Source organism: Pieris brassicae, chromosome 2 (assembly GCF_905147105.1).
Source record: "Pieris brassicae chromosome 2, ilPieBrab1.1, whole genome shotgun sequence".
Classification (NCBI taxonomy): domain Eukaryota; kingdom Metazoa; phylum Arthropoda; class Insecta; order Lepidoptera; family Pieridae; genus Pieris; species Pieris brassicae.
In genome coordinates this window covers 1,007,765-1,026,017 of record NC_059666.1, presented here as the reverse complement: position 1 = coordinate 1,026,017, position 18,253 = coordinate 1,007,765, and the positions used below count along the sequence as shown (strand labels likewise).

The following is an 18,253-nucleotide window of genomic DNA, read 5'->3' as shown; positions in this document are numbered from 1 at the left end:
TTTTATTGCCTTATAAAGCGTATTTACTCAACACAATATGTATTACTTGTGTAACGGTTGTGTTCAATCGTTTTGTTTATTAAAAATTAAACTGTCTCTATGTTTTTGTCTACTATGTTAATATAGAATAATAATAAATCAATGGCGCTACAACCTTTTTAGGTCTGGGCCTTTTTCTGTCTGTTTCATGTGTTAATCTAATAGACAACAAGGCAGCTTTCTGTACCTGCACGGCGTCCACCTTTTGGGTCTAAGGCAAGCCGGTTTCCTCACGGTTCCCTAACCATTTGAGTGGATCTTAAATGCTCATAGAAATAAAGTCCATTGGTGCATGTCAGTCGCATGCTGAAGCAACTAGGCCAACACAGCTCATTTCAATTCAGAATACTATTCTATAAACAGATGCAAATCCTAGCAGAGCAGCAATCAGTTTTTGTTCTGGCACTGTAGGACTTTGACGGCGCCATGAAAATCACGTGTTACTATTACCAATTCCCAAAAGGCCGGTGACACACTCGCGAGTTTTTACTGTAGCTGTGGTATCTTTAAACAGTAGATCTACTCAAAATATATATATTCTATTCGTTAATTAAAGATTCCCGCGGTAAGTGCCGCCGCACAATGGTGTGATGGTATCACCATCACGTGCGGCATATCTCCATCTAATCGGCTTCTATGCACCTCAATTATTGCCTTTATGGCGTATTTTGCTGGATATACATCTTAACGTTGAGGTTTTTCTGGTGGTTTTTAAATTATGGCTTGATTTTGATTTAGTGGTCAGGCTAAGGAGGCAAAAGGGAGTCCCTATAAAAAATGTCAATGACAGATGCGAGACCAAGAACCATTGTATAGACTATAGAATAAAGTCCATACTTAAAACTATGCCAAGCTGATAGATTACATAATAATTTAATTAATTAATTAATTTGGTTGTTGCATAAAACTATATATTTAATAGGTCTATAGAACGTTCTTAAAACGTATCTTCTATTTTTCAGGCATCCCTTATTCCCCCTCCTGGCGCTGATCTTTGAGAAATGCGAACTAGCCACATGCACACCACGTGACCCTGGAGTCGCTGGTGGAGACGTCTGCTCGTCCGAATCCTTCAATGAAGACATCGCAGTATTTAGCAAACAGGTAAGTTTAGTTCAAACAGATAATGCAAAAGACAAACAATGATCACCTTCTTTCTACGTTCAAAAACTTTGCTGTATTCTGCTAACTAAAATTTGTATAGAATGAAATAAACCCTGGTTTCTCATGACACTTTCCCAATGCGTTCGTCTAAATAGCTACCGCAATGGCGAAACAAAAAGTTTTCATCTCTTCCGAACTTCGATTACATTTCAAACTTCCAAATAGGATTTTAACGCTTTAACAACGTCCAATTGCGCTAGAAAATAAGTAAAAGCGAAACGAGACAGTAATAAAAATCCAGGCAACCCCAATCGGAATCCACAGAGCCATTTTGAAAATGATTCGCGAGTCTGTATAACTCTGTGCACCTGCCTCCATCAGAATTAAAAAAAGTAAAAAAAGCGCGCGAACGCATTCGGATATTAAAATGTCGCGCAAAATGGCGGGCGTAAATCAACGCAGGCAATTTCTTGAATGCCTTTAATAACTATAAAGTGTAATTAGCAACGGTAAATCTGTTATCGGAGTTTCGTATTGATTGTCATGCTTGTTTGTTTGGTTTCAATATCGTCTCATTTGTACGGTAAAGTAATTTAGGTATAATCAATTCGGTGCGAACGTAAAATTTTAATATTTTTAAATTGATTTTCAATACTCTGTGCGCCATGATTATTTATATTAAAATAATAACATTTGCCATCGTAAGAAAGTGGAGCTTTTTATGTTTCAATCACTACAAATAACAATACATAAAAGCTTTGTTACGAAACACCGTTTTGCGGTTTTAACAACAAATCAACATGCACTTAGCGACACCTATTATTTGTTCGATAAAAAGCTCTCGAAAGAACTAAAATGGAGTCATTTTGTTGCAATTCGGTCGGAACAGGTAATCTGGCAGACCGACAATCAACAGCCATATAATTTTCTTGTATAAATTTATTAAACCACAATACTTTTTCACTTTTTACCCCACAATGCCCTAACAGGCGTTGACACGTTGCGGTAGGATGCAATTTTAAAAAAAAACTGTCACTTTTGCGTCAAATGTCAAACGCCGGAAGCGTCTTTGCATCCATGAGTTTCACTTTCATTTAATAACTTATTATCAGTCAAAGACACCATTGTGAGCTAATTATTGAAATTAAATTGTATTAATAGCTTTAATATTGCATGTTGTCTGACCTCTTGATAGCTTCTAGATAATGTCAGTGTCAGAGAACTGACCAGTTCATGTTTATTTATGTCTCTTGACTTAGGTCTGATAAATCGGGATTGATGACATTTAATAAGTATTATTGTTGCATAAATATAATGGAATCTGTATCGGGCGACAGTTAGTGATTGTAGTTGAAATATCGGTTTGGCGATCGAGCCATTAGCTGTCATATTTATCATCCGTACGCACATGTAACGCGTAAGCTAATCGCTTCTTTTTAATTACTTCAATAAAAAGTTTATCGGCGGCGGTAGCACGTGAAATCGCCGCAAAAAGAGATAAAAATTCGGACCTCCCGCTCTAGAGCACTTTAATAAGTAACGTTCATAATTCATCGGCGCACGAAATAAATCATAAACGGTAAAGTGTTTATTTTCAACATACTTAATATGTTATAAATTTATTTAAGTGGCATGCGGTACGATTGTGGAGTGATTGATATAGTGCTCTCTGGCGAGCGATCGGTTTAGTTGTGATACTGTCATCCTGAGCTGTCATCGATACATTCGCGGCACATCACTGCCGTAGTGATGCGATCGAGTGACCGCTTATCGAGGGCCTAAATTGTCAACTGGATGTTTTTATTGCCGCTAACTTCTATGTACTATCAAAACAAAAATTATCTAATTACACCTCGAGTCAAGTTTACGACCGTTTTATGAACAACTTTTATTACCTCTTAATGTGCCCAGGTATTGCGTTCGTTATTAAATACATGTCTTGCCATACTATCTGAATTTAATGAGACTCATGGACTTATCATGTGAATGATAAAACACACTACAGTGATATTTTAATTAACATTTGTCGTACAGCAACTCAATTAACATAGAACAACGTTACACGTAGTTTTAATAACTGCTATAATCTCTGGAGCGAGAAATTAAAAGAGTGGAAAAAAATAACGTGTACCGAACGCGGTCGTGGCTCGAGTATTTCTAAACTTTTTATGAATACGTACGGAATCGATTAATAAAATATTTATGGAAAATCGCTACCGACACCGCTAACACGGCGTCTTAAATAATTGGTGATGTTAAATGGAGAAGCGTGTATAATGAAAAATAATTGCTGGAATTTTAATGGCCAACACGTAGATTCATTGAGAGCGATACACGGAAAACGACTCGTTGTATACACCATGGAAAAAGTGTCGCGTCACTACAAGGTCACTTGTTGCGTTGCGCGCGTTTTTTACTGTCAACTGTCAACTGAGTAAGTTGTCATAAGACATTTGGCCTGGAATGTGTGGAATGCCGGACGAATATTTTGCACTAGACCAGCGGTGTTAATTAGTGTGTAAAAACACGATACCTATTACGGAAAATTATCGGTTGTTAATATATTAATCACTTGCTTCAATAGGTTTTAATTGCCTAAGAAAAAAAAACATTTTGTTCCCACGCAAACTATACAATACCACTTCTCAATCTTTAGAGCGTACCGGTTTGAGAAATTATAATTGCTAACATCCGCAAATTCGGTTCAAATTAAATATAACTGTCTACTGTTTTTAAAAAGAAACGTTCAGAAATTATAAACATTTAGGAATGTTGCCACTTAAGAACATACATTTATTTGACTATAGATAACAAAAGAACGTTGATGAATTCATTATAATGTATATTTATCTAAAACCTGTATTATAAACAAACAAGTCACGTATTCAAATATAAATTAAATCAAAGACAACCACAGATTTCATCAGCCACAGATAATTTTGAAAGAGCGAGAGAGAAAAATCGTTGCACCCAAACACACAAATTGCCACGACAATTAGAGATACACTGTTAATTATTTATATTAAAATTCATTTATTCAAGATACAGGCTAGTCGTTGAATATATTTACACCAATGCCTTAAATTATAAAGATGTAGCGAAGATAAGGCAAAGATATTATGTGTAAAAGATTAAATTATTATGATTTCAATAACTATTTGTTTGCGACTTATTTGACACGTGAATGTTTTATTGTCTAATTGCTTTGTCTAGCTACCTTGATCGCTTTGTTTTCAAAAATATACTGTGGGTATAAAAAAAAACCTGTGGCGCTGCAACCTTTTTAGATCTGTGCCACAGATTTGTTTCTGTTTTATGAGTCGAGCTAGTCTAGTAGAACAGCCTTTGGGGTCTAAGGTAAAGTTTCTTCACCGTTCGAACGAATGTTAAATGCGTATAGCTGTTCGAACCTACGACCTCAGGGATAGCACGCTGAAGCTCAACACTAGTGACACTCCTATATATAACGTATGCACTTATACTATATGTGATAAAATATTGAAATAATGACGTAAGAATGAACTTACGGTAACTATATCTAGTTAATGGTAACCTAACACTTTAAGTTGTCGAATTAAGAGCTGGCAACCCTGCCTTGGTTTCTGAGGTCCCAAAATCAAGTGATTACACTAACATTGTGGAGCACACGACTCACCCCATCAATGCTCTTTTCGTTTGTCTGTTTGTTTACATCTGTCGTCTCGTTTAAAGCATCTATTGTCTATTGTTAAGGGATTTGGCGCGCAATTTGAGCTCTATGCCGCCATGATCCATTTCGCACGGAAATAATAAATATGGCGTCGCTGCAGCTGTGCGTGTATGGGATAAAGTCTTTTGATAAAATGGACACATTGGTGAATATGTGTTTAGTTTTTGTTTTTTTCTATTACTAGATAAAAATGTCCAACACTCGTATACGTATTTTTTTTATATTCTATTTATAACAATCACACGGATCTACTGATTGAGTACACAAAAACAACATTGAGTCATTGCTCGGAGTTAAAGGAATGCGATAATAAAACCATTTATGTAAAATATTTTCACACCATACTGAATTATTATTGGAATATTATGTTTTATTACTTCAACATAGCTACGGGCTAAATCATAGAAGCGTCTAGAATTTTTCTATAAAGATTTTAAAGTAATAAAATAAAATAGCCTTTTTTCTAGTACTTTATAATCAGGATTATATTTAGTCCATGTTCACATTAGTACACGTACTCCGAAGGACATCACGCCTTCAAATTCTTCTAGTTGTCTCTCATCCTCTCCCATTTTCCAATCCTTCTATTTCATCTTACCAGGTGTCTGGTGGGTGTTCACTCTTTTTGTCATATAAAGAGAAAATACTCGAAGTTCCAAGTAAAAGACACGGGTCTTATTCAAGTCAATAAACCTGTGTCAGGAACTCGAACGTAGACTCCAGGTAGCTTTAAGCTCTTCGGAAAACTCCGAACCAATTCGACTTAGGGTCCTTCAAGAAGCGTACCAATTCAAGTCGCCAACGCTCTCGTGAGCCCTTTGGTCCATGGGCGGCGATATCACTTAACATCTGAAAAGCCTCCTGCCCGTTTGCCCCCCCCCCCCCAAGAATAAATCCGGTACAGAATGTTGCCGTAATAGAAAACTTTTCTTGCCATTTCTTCATGAAGAAATTATCTATTACGGTGTGGTTTATCTTCGTCAATGCCTTAAAAACTGCAGGTTATTGACTTTGTTTTGGCAATTCGTGTCCTGATTCAGCCCCATGCGATTGCGTGAGCCACTCAATTAGCGTTTGACACGTCGTTTTTGTACATTAATATGCCGATGGACTAAACATTTCAACACTGACGTCAGACAGGTTTACAATTTAAAATGTTCGTTCCTTTTTTGAAAAGCCTCAAACTTAAACTCAAACTTTATTCATGTAACTAAGTACACTTACGAACGTCAACAGAAAAGATGTTAAATTGGTTCTAAATTTACATTTACTACCGGTTCGCGAGGACGGAGAGCGTGCAAGAGGAACTGGCAAGAAACTCTTTGTAACTCTTTTGAATCGCCAAGATTTGAGTCATACAAATCGTGTGAACTGGAGCAAATCAATCCCAAGGATGCACATATAACATTCGCTCGAACGGTGAAGGAAAACATCGTGAGGGCACCAAAACAGTCGACGGCGTGTGTTAGGCACAGGATGCTGATCACCTACTTGCCTAGATTGCCTAAATCATGTAACAGACTCAGAAATCTGAGGCCCAGACATACAAAAAATTTTTAGTGCCTCTAATTTATTTTAAATTTTCTCAAGTCCAATAGAAAGTGCGTTGAACATGCAAAAACCATTCAACGATAAAGACAGTTGCATGAAAACTACGCAATAAATTCGAATCGTTACGCTTGGCTAATTCGTAAATTTTGAATTTTTGATTAGGGAACGCGAACGGAACGGAGGGTTCGAAATTTGAATGCGCCAATGATGGGCACGGTGTGATGTGATTGGTCAATTTTTCGTATTTCATACCTAGTCTACCCTTCGCCTGCGGCTTGACTCCAATTTAATATGTTTACGTATATGAATAATATAATTAAAATCTTTTGTAATTTAAAGAACGAATGTCCTTTTCGGTGCCGGCCGGTTCGTTGTAAAAAGTTGTAGCGGCTGGCGGTGGTATGGCAATTTTTTTTGACATCTCGCGATTAAAATGGACGTCAAATGAGTATTAATTCGCACCGGTTAATAATGACATAAATATTGTTACAGGGTGTGTTGTTTGGAAGTAGAGCAGTTTTTTTAAACCATTTTTATAATATCACTTATCCTTACCTATTTTTACGATCGTATCAATACGAGAAAATATTAGAATATAAGAAATTGTGATTACTTACTACTTAATTACTTTGCTATGAACATAAAAAGCGGCCTATAAATAATTAAGTTAATAAAGAAACATTCTGTATAAACCGCGGTGTAATTATAAGAGTCGCAGGCGCATTCCACACAACACGTCTTGGCTTTTCGCTCGCCGCGTTCACCGACTGCGTAAAAGGAAAGTTATTTGACGTTTCTTGTGTAAAAACTGACAATTCTATTGCAGATTAAATAGCCATCTAAATAGTTTTGCATGCTCGTTTAGAAATCTGTAAAGATGTAAGGGATTCTGTATCTGTATTTTTTATATAGCAAGGGGCAAACGGGCAAGAGGAACCACATGTTCAGTTATAGCGACGTCCATAGACTCGCGAGTGGGTTGCCGAACATTTCTACGTTTCCTTAAATCGAATGTTATATACCAAACCACGCCGTGACCTGGGGTCTTCGTTCGAGTCCCTGTCACGGGTTTATTTACTTGTCATAAATAAGACTCATGTCTTATACATGGAAGTTCCAGTAGTTTCTTTCCTTGCCTGACCTGAAATCTTGCTAAAAAAGGGTAGAGGAAAAATATTATATTAAGGGTTTTTAACCGGTATTCGAATCCAAAGCCGCCCATAGCTATCAATCCCCATATAAACCTACATATCCTTTATCCCTAAAAATAAAAAGCATTCACATGCATTTGACGTAACCAAAGTAAGTTGACCCGCCGCAAACGTATTTCAAATGAAATGTTTACGGCGCTGGTACTTTTATGGGATCAACGTAATTTGGCCGAGGTAACCGATGTAAGTTGGACCCTGAGACGGTTTGAGAATAAGGCAATGGCGGGTCTTTAGGGTGCGGTAAATAAGGGTGGGTCAAAACCAGCTGACGCGGATTACAGGCTATACGAACTATATATTTGCTAATTGTATAATGTGTTTAATTTTCTAAAACGTAAATCGTTTTCGCCATTTTGAATTTATCGCACCTTCTTTATTCGAATCCGGAATTTCTTTTAGGCGTTCTAAATTTAAAAAGAAAGCGAAGCTCGAGATGTGTTATTTGTCATAGACAATTTTAGTTTAGTTAACTCTAGGCATAGATAACAAACAAGCTTAGCTGGTGGTTCAGCTTGTGTCGAATTAATTATTTTATACAAGTAGGCACAATTCCTTACTTACTCCAGAGAATATGCTTTAAACCCCATTTGACTACTTACAAATATGTTCGTTGATTGCATTTATGATGATTTATCGGACCTCAAGGCAGAATACAAAATACCATCTGTATCACCTCAAGGTCCGTCATTCCACAACTGAGCGTTTCTTAAAGCAGTTTTTGCAGCGCTAACTATGTGGTACCAGTTAGTACTGTAGTATTTCCGATTCAATTCGACTTAGGGAAGAAAAGAGACTTCTTAAAAGGCCGGCAGCGCACTTGTGAGCCTCTTGTTACATAAATAAATAAAAACATAATGAAAATAACAAGTGGTACCTACATACAATTTTTTAATTTCAATATTAAAAACGAACTATCAGTTAACAAAGAAGCAAACCATTAATATACATGTTTAACCCGATCAATGCCGCCTGTTATTAGGGAGCTAGGTTATTTCAATACGAACTGTAACTAAAAATTAATTTTCCCTCGCAACCCTAGACAGTGTTGCCCTGTAATTATGGGATACCAGTTTTTATTTCAATTTAATTCCGCTTGTAATTTTTATTTTTAAAATGCCATAGATTGTTTGCTAATTATGAAAGTTTTTGTATGTCAGCTGTTAACTTAGCTTTAATTTTAAAAGGCATATAATAGCCGCTCCCGCGATTGTCATTTCGCCTAAATACGATACATAGCCAACCTTTTTAGTAGAAAATGAACATATGCTATGCTACCCCTATAGAGATGTTCGCTTTTCTTGAATAAAAACCTAAAAATTAATAAAATTTAAGTAGTGTTGGCCTAGTGGCGTACGACTGTCAACCCTGAGGTCGTAGGTTCGAAGTCATGTGCGCATTTAGATGAAGGAAAACATCGTGATGAATCGTCGACGGCTTGCTTTAAGCACAGGAGGCTGATCACCAATTGTCTATAAGAAAAATAATAGCCCCAGGCCTAAAACGTAGCACTGATTTTTTTAAATAAATATAACTAAATTTTTTAAGTATTATTATATTTTTTACTCCATAAAAACTTCGAGTTTAAGCAATGCATATAAATACTTGTATAATATCATAGATTGGAATAAAATCATTAATTGATTGATTGACCAATTAAGGAACGTAATTAATGAATATTGAACGAATTCTCCTGACGTCTTCTTTAATGCTTCATCAACTTTCTATTTATCGTTTACAATACAATGATTTAGCGAACGAATTAATATATATCCAATCTATGGGGTTAGTCAAACTATCCAGAAAATCTCAAAACGCGTAAAAAATAGATCCGGATTGGATTACATTTATACATAATTTAGCATAATTGAAGCTCTGCAAACGAACACAGGCACAGCTTATAACAGCTCTCAAACCCTTTGTTTGATTAACACTGAAAATTAAGAATCTTTTTTAACATAACACACCACGGACTTGTAATCTAGTTATCGACTACAGTGGGGCTCCCAACTACTGTGGGGACTAACGTTAGATCAATTGTGTAACAATCATATTTCATAAATACAGTTTTATATAGAAGTATTTCTATGTAATAAAGTCAGGGTAAAAAAGTTTATTAATTTATTATTGTTTTATGTTTTACCCTGAAATTGAAGATACTTTGGAGAAGAGAAGCTCGTATTATTAGTACTGTTAGTGCAATAACAAGGAATCAATCATTCAAACCCTTCACCGATATTTGTTCAGGGATAATGGCAGAGCCGTGTATACTGAAAGAGGGTTCATTTCTATAATTTTGCTTGAAGACTTAGGGGACATTTGGTGAAGTCTTTAAACGTCAGAGTTTTATAATTTTTATATATACATTTTTTAGTTTGAGCGATTTTAAACAAATTAAGTTTCATCAGCGGACAAAAATCATTCGTATTACCTCGTCTACAGCTGGGCGTTTCTTAAGGCATCACCACTATGTGGAACCAGTTGCCCACTGAAGTATTTCCGTACCAATTCGACGTATACCAATACCTTCAAGAAATGAGAGTACCAATTCTTAAAAAGCCAGCAATGCACATATGAGCGGGTGAGCCTCCTGCTTGTTTGCCCGTTGTTACCTACATAGAAACGGAGATTTAGGCTCGAATTGTTTGTTTTTTTGTTTGTCTATCTGAGTACACTGTGTATCGCTATTATCTTAAAATTAACGGCTACGATTGTCTCAAAATATCGTTTTATAATAAAAAAAACTTAATATTATATTTATAATGAAAAAGAAAAGTACAAAAATAAAAGTAATAAACAAACATGCAAACACAGACCCCGATCCCTTTATAGTATTAACTTATAAATGATATTAACAAAACTCACCCGCAGATAAGTTATTAAACATAGCACCATTACACTTTAATTTAACCCCCAGGGGTTCTGGGGGATTAAAAAGAGCATGCAATATTCATATGCTTTTTACACGTCTGTGGTTGTTTAGGGTTGGCTATAGTTTAATAAATATCGCCAAATTAATATATATATATTCGTTTTATACGTAAAAATAATAGTGAAAAAGTAATAAAAGAGTTAAGACTTGTCCCAGAGGCAATTATAATATGTAGTAAATTTGTAAATTTAAAAAATTATAAGAGCACAGACTAATAGTATAAGCAAAAAGGTTACATATTATTAAAAAGAATAACTTGACTAAAACTGGCTGGTGAGAAAAAAATGTTTTGATACTGGCCATTATTAAAAAAATAAGAATGTATTCAAGTTTTTATCGATGAATACAAATATAACAGCGAAAGATGCAGGGATTAACGGGCAGATGTATAAGTTTTTTATTTTAATCTTCTTTACGATAAACGTTTTGTAAAAATGAATAATAATTATAATAAAAACGTTTTTATATTAATCCCCGTTAAGTATTTGTTTGGCCTAAAGTTTACTTTACAATGTATGTATATAATAATAGCCTTTATTGCTGTAAAATCCTTATCCTAGTACATAAAAATGTGAAGTATTATAAACACGGTAATACAACGGAAAGCCAGTTAATTTCTGTCAGCTTGGTCTTGAACATAGGCCTCCTCTAAGAGCTTCCACTCTTCTCGGAGTCTAGCTTTGCGTAGCCACATAGGGCCAGGACCACTTGTACCATCTTCTCATATTTTTATATGTCTTCCTCCTTTTCCATAGCGAGGAAGCCATTCCGTCGCTTTTTTCTTACATTTCAAATCTTCTTTATTCTAGTTTTACTCTATCTTTCAATTTCATATACCATAGACTAAATAATCTTTGTAATTCACCAAATAGGTTCTATCATAAGAGTTTTTATTACAAAACGTATTGACCGCTAGTAAGTGCGTTGACCGTTTCAAAATTAAATATGGCGGGTATGAATGCAAATTTATTTATTAGATTTTACCCTTGTATCTCAAGTGCGGACAAATAAACATTCAGGGATTGTATACAAGACCGGGGAACACGCGTACTTTAAAAACAAACAGTTTTTCATCAGTCAGCCCCGAAATATAAACGCTTTGATCAAATAATCGATCGGTTTCGGGAGATTAATTCTGTGACGTCATTGCTTACGTCACTACGTGTGTGTATTAGGGAATGCAATCCCGATCTCGCGGGATCTCGATCTCGCGAGATCCCGTGTAATTTTTCGGGATCAATCCCGAAGCATAATATGACGAGATCCCGTTCGAGATTGACGGGATTGGGCTGCAATGGTCAGCGGTTCTACACACATCCGCTCGGGACGCTTCATGCGACATTGCACATTACATAGGGTACATTGCAATGGACATTAGATGCCGGTTAGCAGATCTCTCTCTCTCTAGAGACACTTTAGAAGATACTCTTTTTTTAGAAGCTACTTTTAAAATCACCAATTTTAATCTCCTTGAGCTATACCTACTTTTATTTTGATTACGTTCATGTAATTAAAATTAGTTGTTTAGTTCGTAATGTTAAAGGATAAAGGCTTTTGTTTTCTTTCAAATAATATTTTATTTTAATTAACCTCACTATCACAATCATGCAGTTTTCATCGTATTCAGTCACGTGAATTATTTTTTTAAACTATACGAGATCCCGAAAATTTCGGGATCCCGCCGGATTGATATTTTTAATCTCGAATTCACGATCTCGCGTCGGGATTGCATTCCCTAGTGTGTATATAATGTAGGGCTATTCTCTAAAATCGATATAATTTTCCGATGCATTGGAATTGTCTATGACAATTGATGCAAATATATCATCAAAAATAGAAGATGGAAACAGAGAAGAAACATTTCCAAAGTGAAATAAATGATACGGTGGCGCTACAACCTTTTTAGGTCTGGGCCTCTGATTTCTGTTTCATGATTGTCAATCTAATAGGCAAGTAGGTGATGAGACACGTCATCGACTGCTAAGGCCTTACGATGTTTTCTTTCACCACTGTTTACTTGGCATAGAATCTCCACTGGTGCAAAGCCGTGGATTGATGGCACGCTGAAGCCACAAGCCTAACACCTATATACCTAAGCTATATATATGGTTACAATTGTGTAATACCTTTTGTCTAATCAAGAACTATGTAGTGTGCACTTAATAGCTTAGTTGAACGCTAAAATCACATATTCCCTGCGTTATCCGGGCGTTTAAGCGTCCCCCTGGGGGTAATTTGGACCAGGAGGTCAGTTTTTCGGCCATTAACGCGATCAGAGGGTTGAAAAGTAGATCGTAAAGGTGTAATCACGAGTGGAGACGCGGTATGTTTCAAGTTTATTGCCTGAGCGAAGGTTTAAGCTTTAACTTATTGAGTTAAATGTTTAGATAACCTAATTCCTTAGTATTTTATGTAAAATAAAGAATGTATCTATTTAAAAGTCTGACCCGCCGTCAGCATATTTAAATCAAATAGTAACTATTTTTATCTACACAAAAACACAGAAAAACTAAGAGATTTGGAGCTGGTCGGCCGTAAATAAACAAACAAGCAGCTATACTTTCCTTGTCAATCGCCACTAGTAGAGGGGAATTGCAGTTTTTGCAGCACAGATAATGAGAAATACTTGATTAATCAAATAGAATGACGTATCGTAGAAAAAACATAAGTGACCCGTAATTTAGAAGACAAATCATTCCGAACGAAATAACAGGTCCCGCACTAAAATTACACGTTAGTGGCAACTGTCAAAAACACGATCACGCCCTAATATAAATTAATAAATCAAATCTCGGTTAGTGACAAAACGCATCAGAGTCACAAATCGTCAGACACCAAGATCGTAAATCAACTTGCATTCTTGGCGAGATAAAAAAATTACCCAAACACCCTGCGAGCGTCTACCTGCTCGTATCTTTAGAATTTCTTGTATTAAAAATAAAATTTTCGAAGGCAAAGCAAAAAATGCAAGAAAAACTACGTATTCGCTGTCTCGCTCTGGCTGTCTTGTCTTCATGTGGACTAGGCCATCTGCGTTAAGACTTTTGTCTTTCTCCTCGATATTTTCTTTTCAATTCATGCCCGATTAGATTTTATTATACGCTTACGTAAGTGGCGTTCAAATTTTAAGTTTTTTCAAATAATGTATATTGACGCATATGTTTATAGACAACTAACAATTTGAAAATCGAATGACAACGAAACACTTTGAGGACAACGCCCAACGTTCACGCATTTATCAGTGAAATGCAGAAATCCCCATTCGTCCCGGCGGGGGTATAGGGACATGTGCAGTGTAGAATAACATTTTTTTGTGCGTACGCGTCATTACTTGATCCGACCCCAATCGAAACGAGTTTCGAAGCTCACCGTTGCATATTTTCGATGTTACGATCACTAAAATATTTATGAATTCCACTTATGAATAGTTCTCTATGATTTACATATTTATGGCGGGGCCGAGCAAACAAAAGGTCCGAATTTGTATAAACTAAACTTTATAGAGAATTTACGACTCACTCGTTCACAAGTAGTTCGAATTTTATGGATCTCAAAACGTTCGCAGTTCGGACCACACAGTATACTTTTTAGTGAACCACGTTGTATCCAAAGGTATTCAAACTAGACTCAATGAACTAAGTGGTCCAAAAATACTCCCTAAAATAAGTAAACGAAAAAAAGGTCCATTTGAAATTAGTCTTTATTCTTTATCGGACAAGTACGTTATTTAATTAGCATCACAAAGCTGCTTATTATCTTAAGTGAGGTATAATCGAAAGTTTCAAAATCGTTACCAAACGCGGTACCCTGTAATTTTTAATAAAAAATCTATTTATACGAAGCTGAGAAGGCTACCTAAGATTCCCGATTGATCGATTTCTTCAAAGATTATTAAATTCGTGTAGACAATTTTGGCACTTGACACCCACAACATATGATCGAAAATCATAAGAGATTTCAGACTTTAATGGTAAATTATTCCATACATTTTGTTCCTCCTATTTCATAAGTTTTTTGATTGACGGCGATGTGCAGGTGGTTTTTTTTTTAAACTCAGGCTTCTGAAGTAGTTAAAATTATAGTGTATTAATATCTGTTACGAATTTTATTAATAGGATGCGCGTGCGCTTGTATTCTTCCGGAACTATAACTGTCACGTTAAAATATGTCCAATCATTTTATGGTCTTATTAGGGCTTCCTTTATACGTTTAATGGCGGACAGGAAAACATCTCAAACATAGATATCGAATGTAATACTAAGTTTAAAAAATATAACTTATACAGTAAGAATGAACATTAAATTGACCATAAAGTTGAGTAATAATGTCTTTTGGCGATTCGAAATTGATTTTAAGTAAAAACTAACAAATCTAAGTTTTATATTACAATTTATTCATTAGAAATTAGCCTAGTGGCTTCAGCTTGCGACTCTTATCTCCGAGGTCGTTGGGTCGAGTCCCGGCTATGCTGGACTTTCTTGCTATATGTGTATTTAACATTCGGAAAACATAGTGAAGAAACCGACCTACCTTTGGCACAAAGTCGGTGTGTGTCGGGCACTGAATGCTGAACACCTACTTGCCTTAATGTATTGACATTCATGAAACCGAAATCTGAGGCCCAGACCTAAAAAGGTTGTAGCGCCACCGACTTATTTATATATTTGATAATAAAATGAATATATGAAACCGTCAAAATTACACAGTATTATAATTTTAATAACAATCCAATATTTTTTGTACGCTCTTTACTACGTTTGTCATACATAGTATTGTGATTGTCAAAGCCTGAATCTTGTCATAAAGTGACAGGAATGGGAATTTGTATCTCCGTGACAAAACACAAAGGCCTACGGCGCATTGATTCAATTAGCTTTACAATTGGCCTAAAATGCACAATAGGACCAGGTAGAAGGACCGTGAATAGGCCTGACAATTGTCGCTGAAGAATTTAAGTCAGTTATATTTATAAAAAGAGTTTAAGTATGATTTATACGTATGTTCTTGTGATTTTTTTTTACTTTCGCTTAGTCTTGGGTTATAGAGGCGTTCCATGAACGTAGCTTTCATGAGAATTCTGCCTTTTGATTGTCACAGGACAATTTTTCTACGGTGTATGTTTTATTTACGTAATAGCGAGGTTTATTAAGTATAGACGAAAAGCCTCTAATAATAATAAATCTTTTATTTGCAAGAAAGTGGTTTAGATCGATCAAATATAAAAACAACAATCCGCCATTTAAAAATATTTAAAAATGTCATTAATTTTCATTAAGTCTGATAATAAAAACATCAACACAATAACATAATAATATTAACAAACAGAGAGAAACGTACATTCCTTATCTACCTACTACATATAACTTAACACATATAGCCACGAAACTATGTATAACAAAAACATATTAAAGGCATCGCGTGGGTGTCGTATTAGCATTTAATTTGACCAAAAGTGGGGGGTTTCGGGTCGATGAGCCCCCAAATGAGGGACTTCCTCCATGAAGAGGCGTGACCTCACGAGATTGGTTGGAGATGGGCATACGTCATAGGTCACTGACCTTATTTAAATTAATGGAAAATAATGCTATATTAATATTTATCGATAGCTCACATTCAGGTAAGAAAACGGCCTTGTGGGATTGTATGTTATTATATATACATTTAGATTCGCCTTAACACTTATGCTATATTCTAGCTAACAATGGTTGATAAGTGATTTATAAGTTACACAAGTATTTATCAGAATCGTCATTAATCAAATGTGGTGTGTGAAAATGTTCACATTCGTTTCGGTAGTTTAAGAATGTTATCTTTTATTGAACTCGAAACTATTATATAAAAATTAAATAAATAAATCAGTACCTGTGACTGACATACTGCTGGGTTTAAGGCAAGCCAGTTTCCTCACGACGTTTTCAGTTTTCGAGCGAATGAAAGAAATCATTGCACCTAGAAAGAAAGTCATTCATGCCAGGGATCGAGCCTCAGAGTTGGGGTCACACGCTACTAGGCCAAAACTACTCGAAACAAACTACTCGATAAATATGCATAGCCAGTCTCAATAATATCATAAAAAGTCTTTCAATGTTGTGGCACTATGTTTCTTAAGGTATTACATTCGAGTACATGACCTTATCTTCATAACAATGTTTCATTACTTGTTAGTTATTAAAAACAAGCTTATACGTTTTTGTACGTATTATTTTCATTTCACACAAAAAACTATGACATTTAAAATTCCGCCAGCGTGCATAGATGCGTGATAGTATAGCATTTCCGGTCAAGAAAAAAGGTACTCATAGAGTAAGCGAATAAGCAGACCGAGCAAAGAGAACTAAAAAAATACATATTTTCAACTGGAATTGCTCAACTTCACTTCCAACGCACAAATATACAATATTAACAGTTTTCTTAACCTACATAATAATAAGTAGAATATTGAAACAAATTTATAAAGTTATTTTTTTTCATGTACTACTGTATTTATTAATATAACTAAAAATAGACTTTTAAAAATACCTGGTCCAAATAACTGTGTTGAATAAATCAAATCGTACATTATTCGCCTTTCTGTAAAGTTATAACGTGTTAATAATTATGATAATTTAAATCGTAGAAGTGTTTCTCTATGATTTGTGTATCTATGATAACATCTATAGTCTTTGTAGTCAACGAAGTGTAACCGCTAATATTACCTGACGCGATGTTTTCGTTCTATTTTTGAATTTCTACCTTGCAACTGTGCGAGTTTTCGTAATTTTTATGTGTGTAATTATTTGTATTCATCTTTTGTGTTCTTTGTTATGAACATAACAGCCACAGCAATGAACGTGTTAAGTAATTTATAAAATTTAATGATGTTTTTGTTGATTTTATTAATAAATAATTTTCTTTTCTTCCAGATACGTCAAGAGAAACCTTATTACATAGCGGATCCGGAAGTTGATTCATTAGTAAGTACTTCATTCATATATCACATTTTAGTGACCAAATAATTTACAACTTGATTGCTTAAATCTAAAATTAACTGGCAACATCGGCAAATAAAAAAGTATTGTATGTCATAAAACCTTGGAGATTTTTGTCCCCCGCGGCTAGGGTTGCCATTAACGTATTTATAGATTTCGTATAACTACAATTATTGTCGTAAATCACTTTGTTTTATAGCAGGGCTCGAGAATATTATAAAAGCCTTATTTGTTCAGGTTTAAAGGTTCATACTAATTATAAAGAGCAGTCTACACGTAAAGTATTAGGACCTAGTGCTCTTTGATAGTTGACATTCCTTCATCTGAAAATATGAATGATAAAAATGGAAAATTAGAACAAATTTAAAAAGCTTGGTCCCTGTATACCTTTAACGCTGGCAGAATTTCCTCACTGGTACTTGAGCGAGGGTAGCACCAGCTCTGAGGTCTCCGGTACTATCTATCAAGCTACAACTTAAATCTTTAACTAGCGCCTGTGCACTTGAACCCCAAGGCCCAAGAATCTACTCCAAAGGGAACCAAAATCAAAGTTGGAAGAAAGACTTCTGTTTGAGTCATATATTACCTTCAGTTTTAATATAATATATTTATTAAGTAAAAAACACAAATGCGTGTTAGATTACGTTGTAACCTTTAAGAGAGTGGCAACCCGTGGTCTAGCGTCAAACAAAAAATTAAAAAAACACATCGACCACCCACCAGCCCGTTCGTTACGGATATT

The 18,253-nt window shown here is 35.3% G+C and overlaps 1 protein-coding gene across 6 annotated transcripts in view; it reads left to right on the top strand.

Annotated features, from left to right (window-relative positions):
- LOC123718865 (homeobox protein homothorax) overlaps positions 1-18,253 on the top strand; it is a 222,941-nt gene that overhangs the window by 14,282 nt on the left and 190,406 nt on the right. For all 6 annotated transcript variants that reach the window (XM_045675850.1, XM_045675842.1, XM_045675832.1 and 3 more), the window contains exons 3-4: positions 1,002-1,143; positions 17,446-17,496. In XM_045675850.1, the coding sequence (XP_045531806.1) occupies positions 1,002-1,143; positions 17,446-17,496 (193 nt within the window). The remainder of the gene's footprint in view (positions 1-1,001; positions 1,144-17,445; positions 17,497-18,253) is intronic.